Source organism: Camponotus vicinus, unplaced genomic scaffold (genome assembly GCF_025532165.1).
Source record: "Camponotus vicinus isolate PSW18456_S1 unplaced genomic scaffold, iyCamVici1.0 SCAF_14, whole genome shotgun sequence".
Lineage (NCBI taxonomy): Eukaryota > Metazoa > Arthropoda > Insecta > Hymenoptera > Formicidae > Camponotus > Camponotus vicinus.
In genome coordinates this window covers 2,470,251-2,484,495 of record NW_028141950.1, presented here as the reverse complement: position 1 = coordinate 2,484,495, position 14,245 = coordinate 2,470,251, and the positions used below count along the sequence as shown (strand labels likewise).

The following is a 14,245-nucleotide window of genomic DNA, read 5'->3' as shown; positions in this document are numbered from 1 at the left end:
TATTATAACGTTTGCAACAAAAATTAAAAAGTTCTCTAACAGTATAACGTATTCCAATCATAATAATGGCATAATTCAATGTTCTACTTCTTTCGCATCATAATATTTCTCACATTGCGAATTGTATATTTATATTAATGAACCAAGAATTTTGACGCATTAACCGCTATAATTTGCAACGCGTTTGCAGCTCCGCATATTACAAATGAAGAGATTATCTTTTAATCGTAAGATTATCGATTCGAATATTGATTAAACGTAATCCAATTTTAATAAGCCGTGAACTAACGCGAATGCTGAAACACTAATGAGGCAATTTTGCGAGCGTTCGTTGGCAACAACCGAAGATTAATTATCCAAGGACCAATTATTTGTTCGTATGAAAAATGAAAAAGTTGCACGCCAAAGAGTGCACTTTGTAAAATTAATTCTCGAGCTTTGTTAGCGCGTAATCGCGGGTCAACGGGACATTAACGTTACCGGTGGGCGCTGTTGCAGAGACGCGTTATTTTCGCGCAGAAGCAAAATTTACCGCGGCTTATTGCGGCGATGGAAAACTTTTAACGGTGTTTAAGAGAAAGAAAGAGAGAGCAAATTGTTACGACTCTCTTTTCCCCGTCGTACAGTAATATCAAAGCGCGCTTTTACGGAACTTCATGTGTCACAATGGTGGTAAAATATGATATATTACGAGGAAGAAGTCTGCTTATTAAGATAGACATGAAGATTCAACTTTGTCACTTACGATGTAGGACTCGAACGATATATAACATTAACGTCAGTCTCTTGGATCAATTTAATAGACAGTCTGTTTAGATTTTACTCCAGCAGAATATTAATTCAAATGTCAATATCATGTATTCAATGTTGGAAATTTTTAATTTTTAATCTTGGAGAAAGAAATTGAAGAATCTAACTTTTCAGAAATTAAACATTTTTGAAACTTGATAAATTAAAATGAAATTCTCTCTAGGAAAAATTCAGATAAATTTATAAAAATAGAAGAACTCTAGAAAAATTCAGATAAATTTAAATTATAAATATTATACGTATTATACTATTTATTTGCTATTAATAATATCAACTGATCGAAGAATTGGTAGGTAAGATTTCTTCCTGTTACTCTTTCTTTGTCTCTCTTTCAATCGTACTTCGCATAAGCGCGTGCGAATCCCTAGATAGACCACTCTAGACGGATTTGCCGAGATCACGGCTTATCTCGGACGTCGGTGACGCGTGTCGCCACGAAGTTGCGCTTCCGACAACCCGTAAGACGTTGCGGTACGCAAGTAGAGAAAGAGAGAGAGAGAGAGAGAGAGAGAGAGAAGCTGCGCGTCTGGAGCACTCACGGGTTCCCCGTTGATGAACCAGCTGAGCATGGCATGTGGCTTCGACTTTATTGAAGTGCAATTGAACCGCATGACGTCGCCGACTTGATAACGATGTTTCCCGGGTCGCGTCGTGATGATGGGATCATCCTCCGGCAGTGCTGGAAATACCGGAAACGATCTCGTGAGACTCGTGTCGCTTATCGCGAGGGAAAAAAAAATAACGCTCGTGCCTCTCTCGATCAATTTGAGCGACGACGAAAGCGCTTTTAACTCGCGCGCGCCCGCTCGAATATTTTAACGCAATATCGCTTGACCGTAATTTTGTTGCGGCAAGCTTAACTTGTTTACGCTTACCGGTGCGGAAATTTTAATGGAGTAACACTTCGCTGTAATCATTGTGTAGTCGATATATGACACATTCAACTATATATGCATGTCTACACACGCGCGCTAACGATATTATATGATATATCGATATATAGAGGTAAATTTGTGGTGACCGGCTGGTTGACGCAAAAACCAAGCGATTGAGATTTCCTCGCTTGGCAAAGGGAATAAATGCTGGTGGATTAAAAAAATTGGACGAGGAAAAACAGAGGCGTATCTTATTTAGACTTAAGGGATTCCCGAGCCCCAATTGCTGAAAATTCTCCCGATCGATATCTCGATATATCAATCAAGAGTTCAATTTAGTAAAGAGTATTGCGCGGGCAATATTGATAATCCTCGAGTTAGAAATGATCGGAAAGATGAAAGAATCTTAAATGAATTTCTCATCGATAAATTTAATGCCGCGATTTAGAAAATTATGTGATGCAATTAAGCGAATCGATTTGGAGTTTGTCAATGAAAATCCGCGCTGAAAGCAGATACTTCATTTCTGGAGCACATGACAATAATAAGATAGAATTAACGGAAAACGTTTAGAAACGGCGAGAGGAGGGTCGAAAGTTACACAGACGCGATATTACTGTCACGATAAATTGTCAGTGATTCGTCACAAAGTCATATGGGTCGATATGCGAGGAGAGAGCGGATAATGTTCTCCCTCGCAGATTAAAATTAACGCGACGTAATTAACTCTTTCGGAGCTATCGGAACTGCGATTCGTTTTAATTCCCGGCGCGTTAAGTGGCTTATAAAATCCTCGAGGCCGTTAAAATTCCTAATCCTCGGCGGGAAATCTCTTCTCCTTTTCTTAAGCACGAAACCGAAATCCTTTCGTTAAATGACACGTATATAAATCTTTGTCTCAGAATTAAACCGTCCCCGAGTCACATTTCACGGAGATAAATCTTTCTTTAAGATTTGATTTTACCTCGGACATGAATAAAATTACGATTAGTCAGCACAATTTTCTTTCTTTCTTTTTTCCTCGGTCGCGATCGCGATAGCAACAACATTCGCTCGGATAATGAGAATCGGCCAAGAAGAAGAGAAGCGGAGCGTCTTCGCGGGTATAAATCAACGACGTAACAATATCGCCAAGTTTGCGGAGGCTGGATTGTCGTTATTGTGCGATTCCTTTGAAAGATAAAACTCTTAATTAATACGAATCTGCTTTGATGCTCCTTACCGACCACTTCCATATCCGAATGGTCGGAAACGGTCTGGAAGAACGGCGCCTCCGCCGAAACCTCGCATCTGTAGCGTCCCGTGCTCATGAGATTCACAGAAGAAAGAACGACCACCCGTTCAGTGGAATTGTGAATCTGAAAGAAAAGAGAAAGCATTAAATTTCAATAAAAATTGGTTTTATCAATCGAAAGATAGAATAAAAAATAAAAAGAGATAATTTCTTAATTATATTTTCGCGCGAATATCCTCCCATTGATACGTCGCGATACGCGATAAATCTCAATTGTAATATTAAATTTCCGAAATCGATTAAATTAAGTCTAAAATTTTCACTTCGCCCCTGTAAATCTCAACGTATGAACGAATGAATGAAATGGAGGATATACTCGTATATTCGTCTTTCGCGCGAAACGAGCTACTCTCCAACAATTTCCTCATTGGTGAATTATCATCGCTCGATCCTATACACCTCGAGGACTCGCGTTCTTCTTCGAAAGTTTTCGCGTCGCCGAGAGGACCGGAATTTTTTCGCATCACTCAATGGTGCGGAAAGCCGAGCGAGTGATATAGTCGACGAGGAATTGAAATTATTGGAAATATCATTAACCCAGAAGAGGGAGGACGCGCGGCTCAGCTATGGGGGAGGGGATGGCGAGTCTTCCTCTAGGGATCAATTTGTAATGCGTTATCTTTTGCGGCGACGTCGACAACGACGACGACGACGACGACGAAAGGCAATTTCAGACGCGCCCGTGACGACGACGCGAGCTTAACGAACAACAGTACCCTCCTCCCCCTTCCCGCCTCATGTTAAATTAGTTTCGCGAAGAACGCGGAGCCCGGGGGTCATCCCGTCGTCGGCATCCCCGCAATTTTCATCTCCGCGAGCGGCAGGGGCACGGCGCATTTCACGATTCATTATACTAATCGATGTAATTATAAACAACGATAACGACCGCCACGGCTAGAGGCCGATAATTTCTAAGGGCGCTCGCAAGCGCCAATCTCGCGACCGGTGATTAATGTTAATATTAAGGCTCATTATGACGGAGAGATCGCGCGGTCGCCCCGCCTTTGTTTATCCGCTACTTGCGCGCGTAATGCAGGCATTAATCTGACGTCTTGACATGAATGAAAAGCCATTTTGATCACGAGTGTCGAAAATGGAAATTTCTATCTCCTCCGTATACTGTGCGATACCTATTTACTTAAATAAGGGAAGGGTGAGGGTTTTTTCATGAATATGACGCGGTACGCATGGATATTTTTATTTTTCTAGTGGAAATTTCGAAATAGAATTTTGAAAATGCGCCGCTTATCGATCTCCCTCTTTTTTTTCTTTCTCTCTCTCTCTTTTACTCTCTATTACTACCAAACCCGCATCTATTTTTATTACCGTCTCCATCGCTCCTGTTACGTGTACACATGTATCGAATTTCAGTTGTCGATAGCTCGGATGTATTCTCGAGCTAGTCCACGCGTTTTACCTTTCTATTTGTTTTCCAATTGGAAAAACATCCGAGCGAGCACAACGCGCGATTTATTTTTAAAAGATACAAATATGGTGGCAGAGACGAGATATGGTTTCGCCGTTTTGTCGAGAGTCTTGGATTTTGGTTGACCTCGCGATCGAGACGTCTCGTCTCCAAGAATCTCGAGTTTGTACGTGAGGGAAAATGGATCAATCGTGGTACGATTCTCACGGAAACTTCTTTATCCGAAACGCGCAGCACTGAGGTGCGAAAGCGCAAAATGAAAATACCGAGTAGTTCGCAGAATCTTTCCCGGGATTCTTCAATCACATCCGTTCGCCTTTAAGACGCGATGTAAAATCCGTTAGGATCGACCGTCGTCCGCACGTTGGGCGAGAAAACGCGGAAACTGTATAAAGATTTGGGGCAAGAACGAGGGAAGTCTCGTGGCTGTGTAAACGGGAAGGTGCGGTCGCAAAGTAGAACTTGTACAAACTACTGAATTTACGTCGTTGTTGCAACTGACCTCTTCAGTTTCGTTTCGCAAAATACCGCAAAATGCGAGTGTCGAGGAAAGTCTTCGTTTGTAAGATTCATTTTAATATTATTAAGGCCGTCTTCTCGAAAGGTAGACCCTACAAGTTACGGACTTACTTTGCTTCCTTCCTTCCCCCTCCCCCGTCTCCCCCCTCTCACCCCCGTGATTTCCTTATCGAAACTTAAGCGCGAGAGACGAGAGGAAGTGTAGCCTTACGATCGCCGTAACGCCGGGAAGATTGAACGACATAGCAGGTGGTTTTTCCTGGGGTACGTATCGGTAGAACTCGTTGCCGTCCTTGTACCACTTGACCGAATACAGCTTCTCGCCGTCCAGATTAAAGTTGCACTCGAGGCGTTTATTTTCTCCGAGCACCACGTGCTTGGGCACTATCAGCTGCAGCATCCTCAGACCGTTTGTTACTGCAAACACATGTATAACACAGGTAGATTAGAGAAAAGGCGCGTAAAAGTGTGTATTTGTATTTACGCAAGCGGACGAAAGGCTTTCAGCACACGTGAGAAATCTTGCTTAAGCAAATTAAACTAGACAAGAATAATTAGAGTAGCGGCATTTTCGTATTTTTCGAACATTTAGTGATATAATTGAAAACTACCTGGAGGAATAATAACAATTAGTAATTGAAATAAAGAGAAACGAGATAAATTAAGACTGAAGATTATCCGGTGCAACATATCCTAATGTATTTTTTTCTTTATGAATTTTAAATAAATTAGTATATATATCTAATTTTTTATTAAATTTCTACATTAATTTTTAAAAATTTTTAAATTTCTATAATTTATTTAAATAATTAACGATAAATTTATTCCTCAACTTTATAAAGATTATAGATACACTAAACTTAACTATCTTATGTATGAATGCGCTATGTGTCAAAATAATTTTTCAAAATCTAATGCAATTAAATGTAAAAAATTCACAGTAATAAAAGACATTAAATTGAAACAAATAAAGAACGTATGATATGTATAAAGGAATAAAATATAAAATTTTATAGCTCATATTTCTATATATCATTTTTCTGGATGCTTACGTTATTTTGAAATAGAAAATTTCGGAAAATGGAAGTGCATTCGTAGCAGTAACATTGCTGTTTGGATCAACTCTCTCACAAATGTTTCGTTCAAAAATTCACGATGAATCGCTCGAGACGCGCAGCGTTTCCGACGAATAAACGACAAAGCCCATACGCGCGACTCGGGAAGATCGCGATCCCCTTTTGCGAGATACGCGACGTCCGAATGACATCACTCCAAAAGGGAGAAAAGATCAAAGAAGCCGCGGGAGAAGCTGGGCGAAGACGCGCGCGTCGTGTCTCTCTTTCCCAAGGAAATATTCTGCGAGAATAGTATGTAATCCATAGAATATACCGTATATACTTTAGGAAAAAGAGAGAGAGAAGAAGAAGAGATAGGGAATCTGCGGCAAACGCGTCGACGGAACTCGAGAGGAAGAGGATGATGACGATAACGTCAGGTAAACAGGTGGTTGCGAACGACGACGACAGCCATGACGTTTATAAACAAAGTATTAATTTCTTGATCGTTTTCTTGTTCGCGAAGACGAATCAAATATTTATTCGAATAATAGTGTCGTTTCTCTCAGCGAACTAAATTGTTTTATTTGAAATTTTATTTTAGGCGAAAAATATGACATTATTCTCTCATACAGAGAAAATATTGTGGCAGAATATCGGTCAACAATTGATAATATGTATTTTTAAAATAGAAAAAGATAAAGATTAAAGAGACGGTAAAAATGGAAACAACAAACGATTATTGAAGCTGTCAGAAAAATCTGTAATTTATTGTAATTTCTGTTTTAATAGAATCAATATTTTTCTTTCAATCAGTGGAATTAATCGAATTAAATTAATCGAATCACATGTTGTAAGTCCGACCTTGCGAATGATATGTACAATGGAATCTCGTTATAGTGCACTCCGAAATAGCGAAAATATCCTTTTCACATGCGTTCATATGCACTCTCGAGTGGCATGAGGGATAACGAACCCAACCGCGCATTAAAGCATTATATCTACGAGCGCAATGTCTTCTCCCACTAATATATGTGAAAGACCATGCTCGTCCAAATCTTGCCTGAATTTGATGGGAGTGAATAACCCCATTAGTGAAGCCTCGTACAAGGTTTTATTATAATTGGAGAAAGTAAGAGCGACAAAGTTCTTTTTAACTCTCTATTCGACACACAAGACTCCGAGTCAAGCTCTACAAATTTTAACGGAAAACATCTATATATGACGAAATATATACGAAGAAACATGAAACCGCTTTAAAGCGCCTTAAAACTTTCAATACAACTGGGGTTAAGTGAAAATGTACTTTTGATTGCTGCCTTTACAGTGGACAAGCACAGGGGATAAGCACAAGGGATGGATAAGCGCAGGTGGCAGAAAGGGAGAAATAAAATGCGAACCATGAGCGTCGTCGCGAATTTTTTTCAACTTTTCTTTGCTTTTCTGGATGATTATCTCAATTATTTCGCTAATAGTGCACGGTAACATTTTCCGCCTTGGTAACAAGAGTTCTATGAAAAGTATAATAAAGCGATATTTCTCGAGGCCGGACTTTTTCTCCCGGGATCTATGGAAAACCGGAGAAACTCCGGCGGCGTCTCTCCCGACGCCCGTGACCGCGCGTCGTGCAATTTCTGGAACGACAGGGATAAGAAATAATTCCTGCGCTTCGTTACGTTCGCGAATCGCGTAGACGAAGGAAACTGGCTTATGTAGCTTCCGGCGGGGTGGCCATATTTTCTTACGTGCAAGTAGGACGATAGCGCGTTAGGAAAAACCAAGAGCATTTCCAGAACTAAGAACTCTATTAAATTGAATTAGACGAATCGAAGCTAAAATTTAACTATATATAATAAAGAGTCGGAGGAAGACCTTCTCTTCGTATAATAATATGCAAATTGAAAAGACTCTTTTAATTTCACCCACAATCTACAAATTTCTCTCCATTGTATATTTGAATTTTGAAGATATTAATAGACATCATTCGTAGCGATGCGTAACACGGATAAAATCGTAAGAGTCAAAAGAATTTTTATGCGCTTTATTTATATCGTATTTATATAAAGAAGGTACATGTTATATATCAGGGACCTCCATTAAATTATATCAATACCATTTTTTTTTTCGGCCGGCGGCGATGCGCTCCATTTGACACTTACGCTAAATTATCCGCAAAAGCTGCGTTATCGCAAAAGTCCCGAGAGCGACATAGATCAGATTTGCGAAAACAAGATTTTATAAAGGAGATGGAGTTGGAGATATTATTAATATATCAGAAAGAAATATTGTGAGTGTACGATATATATACATATATGTATAGAATATGTATGTATATGTATAGTATATGTTTAGAATATGTTTAAGGTTTAAAAGTACTAATAAATCAAGAATTGAGTCACGCCGCGCTTCGAGATATTTTGGCCGACATATTTTATTCCAAAAATAAAGCTGAATAGTTGAATCGTTAATTTGCGGCGTCGAAGTTAACGCAATTGTCTGGAATGATATTTTCGCGTTAAACAGAAATCGAGTATCGTTGGGCTAATGATATTATTGGTTTTTCGTTGGCAGAAATCTATTCCGGTCGTAAACATAATTGATTGCATTATGCTCCATATCCCAGAGCTTCTCTTTTGCGGAATTCAATTTTTCACTTCCAGTAGTGACGGATAACTTTCATATCGAATATCTGGAGTCTGTTTTTATAAATAATTTGTTCCGTAAAGAAATTTATTGCAAATAAATATATGCTCCATTTTTTTGTTTCTATAAAAATAGCAAATTGTTATTCTATAATCTATATAGTCGTAATATCGGTATATATTTATTTTTTTACGGAAATAATTATCGATAAAAATATTTCTGGAAAAAATATATTTATATTTCTCTAATAAAATGGATAATTTTCTATATATTGTATTATTTATATACATTATATATAAAAATTTAAAAAAAAAAAATATATATATATATATATATATATATATATATATATATATATAATATTTTATATCAAACATTCCATTGCTATATAAATTTGTAAATAAATATGAAATTTGATTTTCATTTACGTATTTTCACAATATTTAGTTGTACATTTAAAAAAATAAACAGTTATAGCGATGAAATGGTTGGTATAAAAATCTATCGAGTTGCTTATCCGTATCATAGTTTTTTCACGTGAATGCCTTGCAGCGTCGCGAGAGACGTCGAACAACTTCCTTAATAAATGTCCCCTGTGCCTGTTATTTTATTATAAAACTGCCGGGGCTGCGATGAAGCCCCGGCCTTTAATATCCGGAATACGGGCTACGATTCGTCATTTTTTTCCAACCATTGCGGGATGGACCGCCTTGATTTAATATAAAATACGAGTGCTCACGCGCCTACACAAATACGTATACATACATGTGTTCTTTCTCTCTCTCTCTCTTTTTTAGCTCTCATATAAATTATATTAAGGTTTTGCCTAAATACGATCTCAATGTACCGTTTAATATTCTATCGCGACATAATTCTCGAATTAAATGTTAATAATATCTTACTAGAGTAGATATTTTTAAATGAATAATTTTCATCTGTCATTTTATCCGAATTATTAAATTATCTCTAAAAGGAGATCGTCAATTTCCAGGAGACACATCTATTTTACGCCATATTATGCAGTTGTCGCATTAAATCGCAAACGTCACTCTCGAGTTTCTCTCTCTAAAAAATATTCTAGCGTGCCGTTATGTGAGGATAAAGAAATACATACAAGAAATGTTGCAGGAAATTGTCCTTAAGCATGCCGATGTGCAGCGCGATACGTAGAGGACATTTAGGGTTTTGCATCACGTAACTTTCGCGACGTTGAACACCTTTCTTCGCCCTTCCCGAGTGTTCCTCTTTTTTTTTCGGGGGATAAAGGGAAGGAAAATGCCTTCGCGTGTTACGGCAACCCTATGAAAGGACCGCTTTAACAAATTGCCTTTTAACGACCCGATACCAAGCGATTCCGTCCTTCCTATGTGGACGCATTCCGCAATAAGGCCGCGTAGCAACGGCTGCTTAATTTAACGTAAACTTTCAGCACATTCTGGCCTCTCGCTGCACAAAATATGCGAACATAATGAATTTGATCGTGCGCTCGCCGCCAGTTTACGTCGTCGTCGGTTTGTCGTTTTTTTTCCTCTTTTTTTCTGTTTTTTTACGGAGCATGAATCGCGTATACAGAGGGGCCAGCATCCATAAATTTCCGCCGATTTAACCCTATTATCGAGGATCGCGGTTATGACGACCGTATCCAAACTCCGATACCAGCCGCCGCACGTTCTCCTCTCCTCGCTCTCGGCTGGGAATCTAAAAAATTCATAAAATTCGCGAGAGATTCGACAAATTTTTGTAACGGTATATATTCGACACTCTTGTTCGATTAAATTTTTATCTTATTTTCGTCCGATTAAAACGAGGATAAAGAGACTCCCCATTTTATTTTATATAAATCGAAGTTATTAATAAGCGAGTGACGAATGAAATTTTATTTAACATTTGTTCGCGATACGCGAATGAGATTTTTATTTGCCCCATTCACGAATTTACTTAAAACTCCACCGCATGTGCGCGGATAAACTTCGATTCCATTTTTGAATCCATTTTTACTATTGTTCATACGACGTACCATCGATTTCGCGGAATAACCACCGAATCAAGTAGGATAATATTTAGAAGCGCACGGTTCAGCTTTATCGACGTAGTCTGTAGCAATAACCGCCATTATATCATTCACAGTTGGCAACAGAACAGCGATGTTAATTAAAAATTCCGTGATAGAAATGTTCTTAGTGTCTTTGTGATAATTTAATTATTCTTACGCGAATTTATTCCCTTTTATTAAAAATAAAAGATGCAATTATTACAAATGGAAGTAATACACGGAGGAGAGATCCGTGTACTGTACGTGTGCGTTATGAAATTTTTAATATCTCTTTCATAAAATATAAAACAAATCTTATAATATTCTTACGTAACAGATGTCTTGAACTTGGCATAATTTTATTCCAAGGTATTTGTAAGTGTTATTAGGTATTTGTTGGTCTTAACGACGTGACGCAATGCTACGAGTGGTACAACACGACAAATTAAGCGACGCGTTTTAACGGTAAATGTCTGACGCGACTGCGGGTTTCGAAAATTGAGTCCTCCGAGTATACAACAATTACAGGCAAGCGTAACTGAATTACGACTGCTCGCGTGGAGAGATGCACTCGAAGACAGGAATACTTCAAGGCGAGAGACTGATGGTAGTGCTCGACATCCCCAGAATTGCCCTCCCCCGAGTGTGCATCAACCCTCTTCTCTTCCTTCCTCTCCTCTCGGTCCCTCTCTCTCTTTCTCTTCCGAAATTCCAGATACACGGCGCAGCGTTCCGACGCTTTATTTATGACCACTGTGTGTTCGTCCTAAAGCTCGCTGCAAAATTAACGCGAGCGAGCGAAAGAAAGAGAGTATCGTTAAAAAATGGTTGCAGGATACCGGATGAGTGTCTTAACGAGGAGGGTCGGTAACGAGAGAAATTTTGATTATCGCGTGACGTTTTAAATCCCACGACATTTTTACACGTTTCGCATTCGAAAGAGATACGAGTAATAATTTCATCGTTCTTCAATTTGAGTCATTGCTAAGTGACACAGTTATATGTTGTGCAATATACGACGAATACGGCGTCTATGATGACGAATGTTTTGCAATAGCAAAAGTAGCGAAATGTCGGTCGAATATTTCGAAAAATTTTAATCTGTTTCCCTTTTACGCTGATCATCGACTGTAAAGTTGACAAAATTTTAGTTGCGACTCTCGAGAATGTTGACGACGATTTTGCTGTAATATTCTACGATAAAACGGCAGAATTTTTAATTCGTGAAAACGAGACAGTTTTGTTTCGCTCTAAAAATAAGAAAAAATACCATAAATGAAAGTTTTCATAAAAAATATTGATGATATTATCCTTTCAATTATCCTTTAAATATGAATGCGTTTATCTTGCTGAAAAAGCAAGCCGGAGAGCTTAAAGATTGAGCGAAATCACTTTATGCAACGCGAGTAAGAAGAATGAAGATAAAAACCTCGTTTAAAAATTGATGAAAATAGATTATAAAAAAAGTGCAAGAAAGAGAAGAGAAAGAATCGAATGAAAAGGAGAATAATTTGTAATAGATAATAATAACGATAATCTAGACAACTTTATACGAGCGCAAGCTCCGCGTCATAGTAAGCGAATATTAATAATCGCGGCGGCGAAATTCATTTAATCTTTTTCCCGCCAATGTTAGAAACGCCAGATGACAGATGTCACAATCATCATGAGCGTTAAAATAAAGGGAAGGGAAGAGGCGTGCGGAGCCGAATACCTATATCGTCGCTTCTATAGATCGCGGCAAAGTTGGAATAATCTTCTCTCCTTTGCGCCGACATTACAATCGCGCCCTTAAATTAATGCGACTTTTCGCGTCGTCTGCCGGCGGCGGGCGGCGCCCGAAGGCCGCGATATTTCATCAAATTACCTTTTCGCTGTCCGCGCGGGGTCACCTCTGATCCTCTCCTCCCTATTATCCTCGATTTTTCCACGTCTTACGCAGCGCGCAGAATTAATGTGACCGTTCGCGGTTAAATCAATCGGAATTCGCGCGGGCGCTTCTGCTCGCGAAGGGGATCGCATTTTATGTAATTTTCCATTGACCATCCCCCTTCTTTCCGGTTCACCATTCCGTTCGACGACGGCCATTTCACCGTGCGCACTTTCTCTATATCCCTCTTTTAATCGCCTTACGTAACCGTGGAGAGAGAGAGAATTACGGGGTATTAAATCTGCGTTGCGTCGCCAGACGTTCGGAGCACGTCGAAAGGGCGCTCTTAAGGACCGTTTGACCTTTCCGCCATAGTTTCTTTTTCTTCCTCTTCCTCTTCTTCTTCTTCTTCGTCCTCTTATTTTTCTTCTTTCCTCTTCTCCTCTCTGTCCGCTTCTTCTTTTCTTTTTTTTAATGCTCCTTACGCCAACGTTCTCTGTCGGGTATTAGGAATTAATGTACCGGCATGACCGCCTCAATCTTGCAGTCTCTTTTCGTTCCCGCGACAGCGGATTCCGTAGCTTCTCCAACTTTAAAGAGCGCAACGGAGACAGTTTCCATTTTACATTTATGGAACATTACCTTATATTGTGAAGAGGAGATAGTATTTATAAAATTTTATTTTTTAAGTATTATTCTCTCTCTCTCTCTCTCGCTCTCTTTCTTTTATCAAGTATTTCTGGAAAGAATTATGTGTTTCCTGTCGTTACTTAGTGACAAGCAGATCCTTAAAAAAAATGCTACATTTTTCTTATTTCGCTATAGCGCTTGTGATTGACCGGTGATCCTAGACGGTTCATACATTTCAATGAACAGATCGATGATTTTCAGTCCCGGCTTTGTTGCACAGTGGCTGCCTCGTCTTTTCTTTGTTTTTGACAAACGTAGCGTCATTGTCGACGTTCCAATTCGTCGCGATGCACCTTAACAATGTCTCTATACACGTTTCTACTTCTCTTCCAACTCCCCGTTCCCTTCTTCCTGCGATGTTACAAGGTTCCGAGAGCTGCTGCACAACGATATCCAATGCGTCGGACTATTCCCGCGGAAGGAAACGGGACATCTTTTATTCTCGCACTCTGACATGAAAAGGCACTTTTATTTTTGCAGACCGCCTCTCTCGGACCGCTTCTCTCGCCGCGCTATTTCTTTCCTCTTCAAAACTCTCGCGGGGATATCAATACCCACATTCGCGAGCGGGGTTTACGGCGAGGGAGGAGGTTCAAGGCGACTTTACAATATGGATATCGTTCTCGTACCTTCAAAGAATTTCCTCTCCTTCCGACATCGCCGTCCTTCCAATTTTTCGTATTCCTTCTCTAATCGTCTTGCGCTCGATTCAGCGAGTTGCGCGAGCCGGATTCTCGAATCTCCTTGCCAGGGTGCTTTTGTGCGATCCTCCTGCATCGCGCGATATTGCCTGTCAACCTCTTTCCGTGTTTATATCCCCGAAGTAGCGCGAGTCGAGATCAACATGTGTCACGATCAATTTTCAACTCCCGAGGAATCGTCCATTATTTCTTACAATAACCGAAAAATATTTCAACGTCACAGTCTATGTAAAACAATTCTTAATGTACCAATAGAGTTTTCATTCGTTGTCTTAAAATGGTATAATTTTGTAAAGATTAGAATTTTATCTTCTAAAGCTCAAAATAAAT

General features: G+C 39.4%; 1 protein-coding gene across 4 annotated transcripts in view; it reads right to left on the bottom strand.

Moving 5' to 3' along the window:
* The window catches only part of LOC145965527 (uncharacterized), a 115,849-nt gene that overhangs the window by 3,416 nt on the left and 98,188 nt on the right, over positions 1-14,245 (bottom strand). For all 4 annotated transcript variants that reach the window (XM_083089171.1, XM_083089173.1, XM_083089169.1 and 1 more), the window contains 3 exons: positions 5,136-5,341; positions 2,908-3,043; positions 1,350-1,489 (listed from right to left, as the gene is read on the bottom strand). In XM_083089171.1, coding sequence (XP_082945297.1) covers positions 1,350-1,489; positions 2,908-3,043; positions 5,136-5,341 — 482 coding nt within the window. The remainder of the gene's footprint in view (positions 1-1,349; positions 1,490-2,907; positions 3,044-5,135; positions 5,342-14,245) is intronic.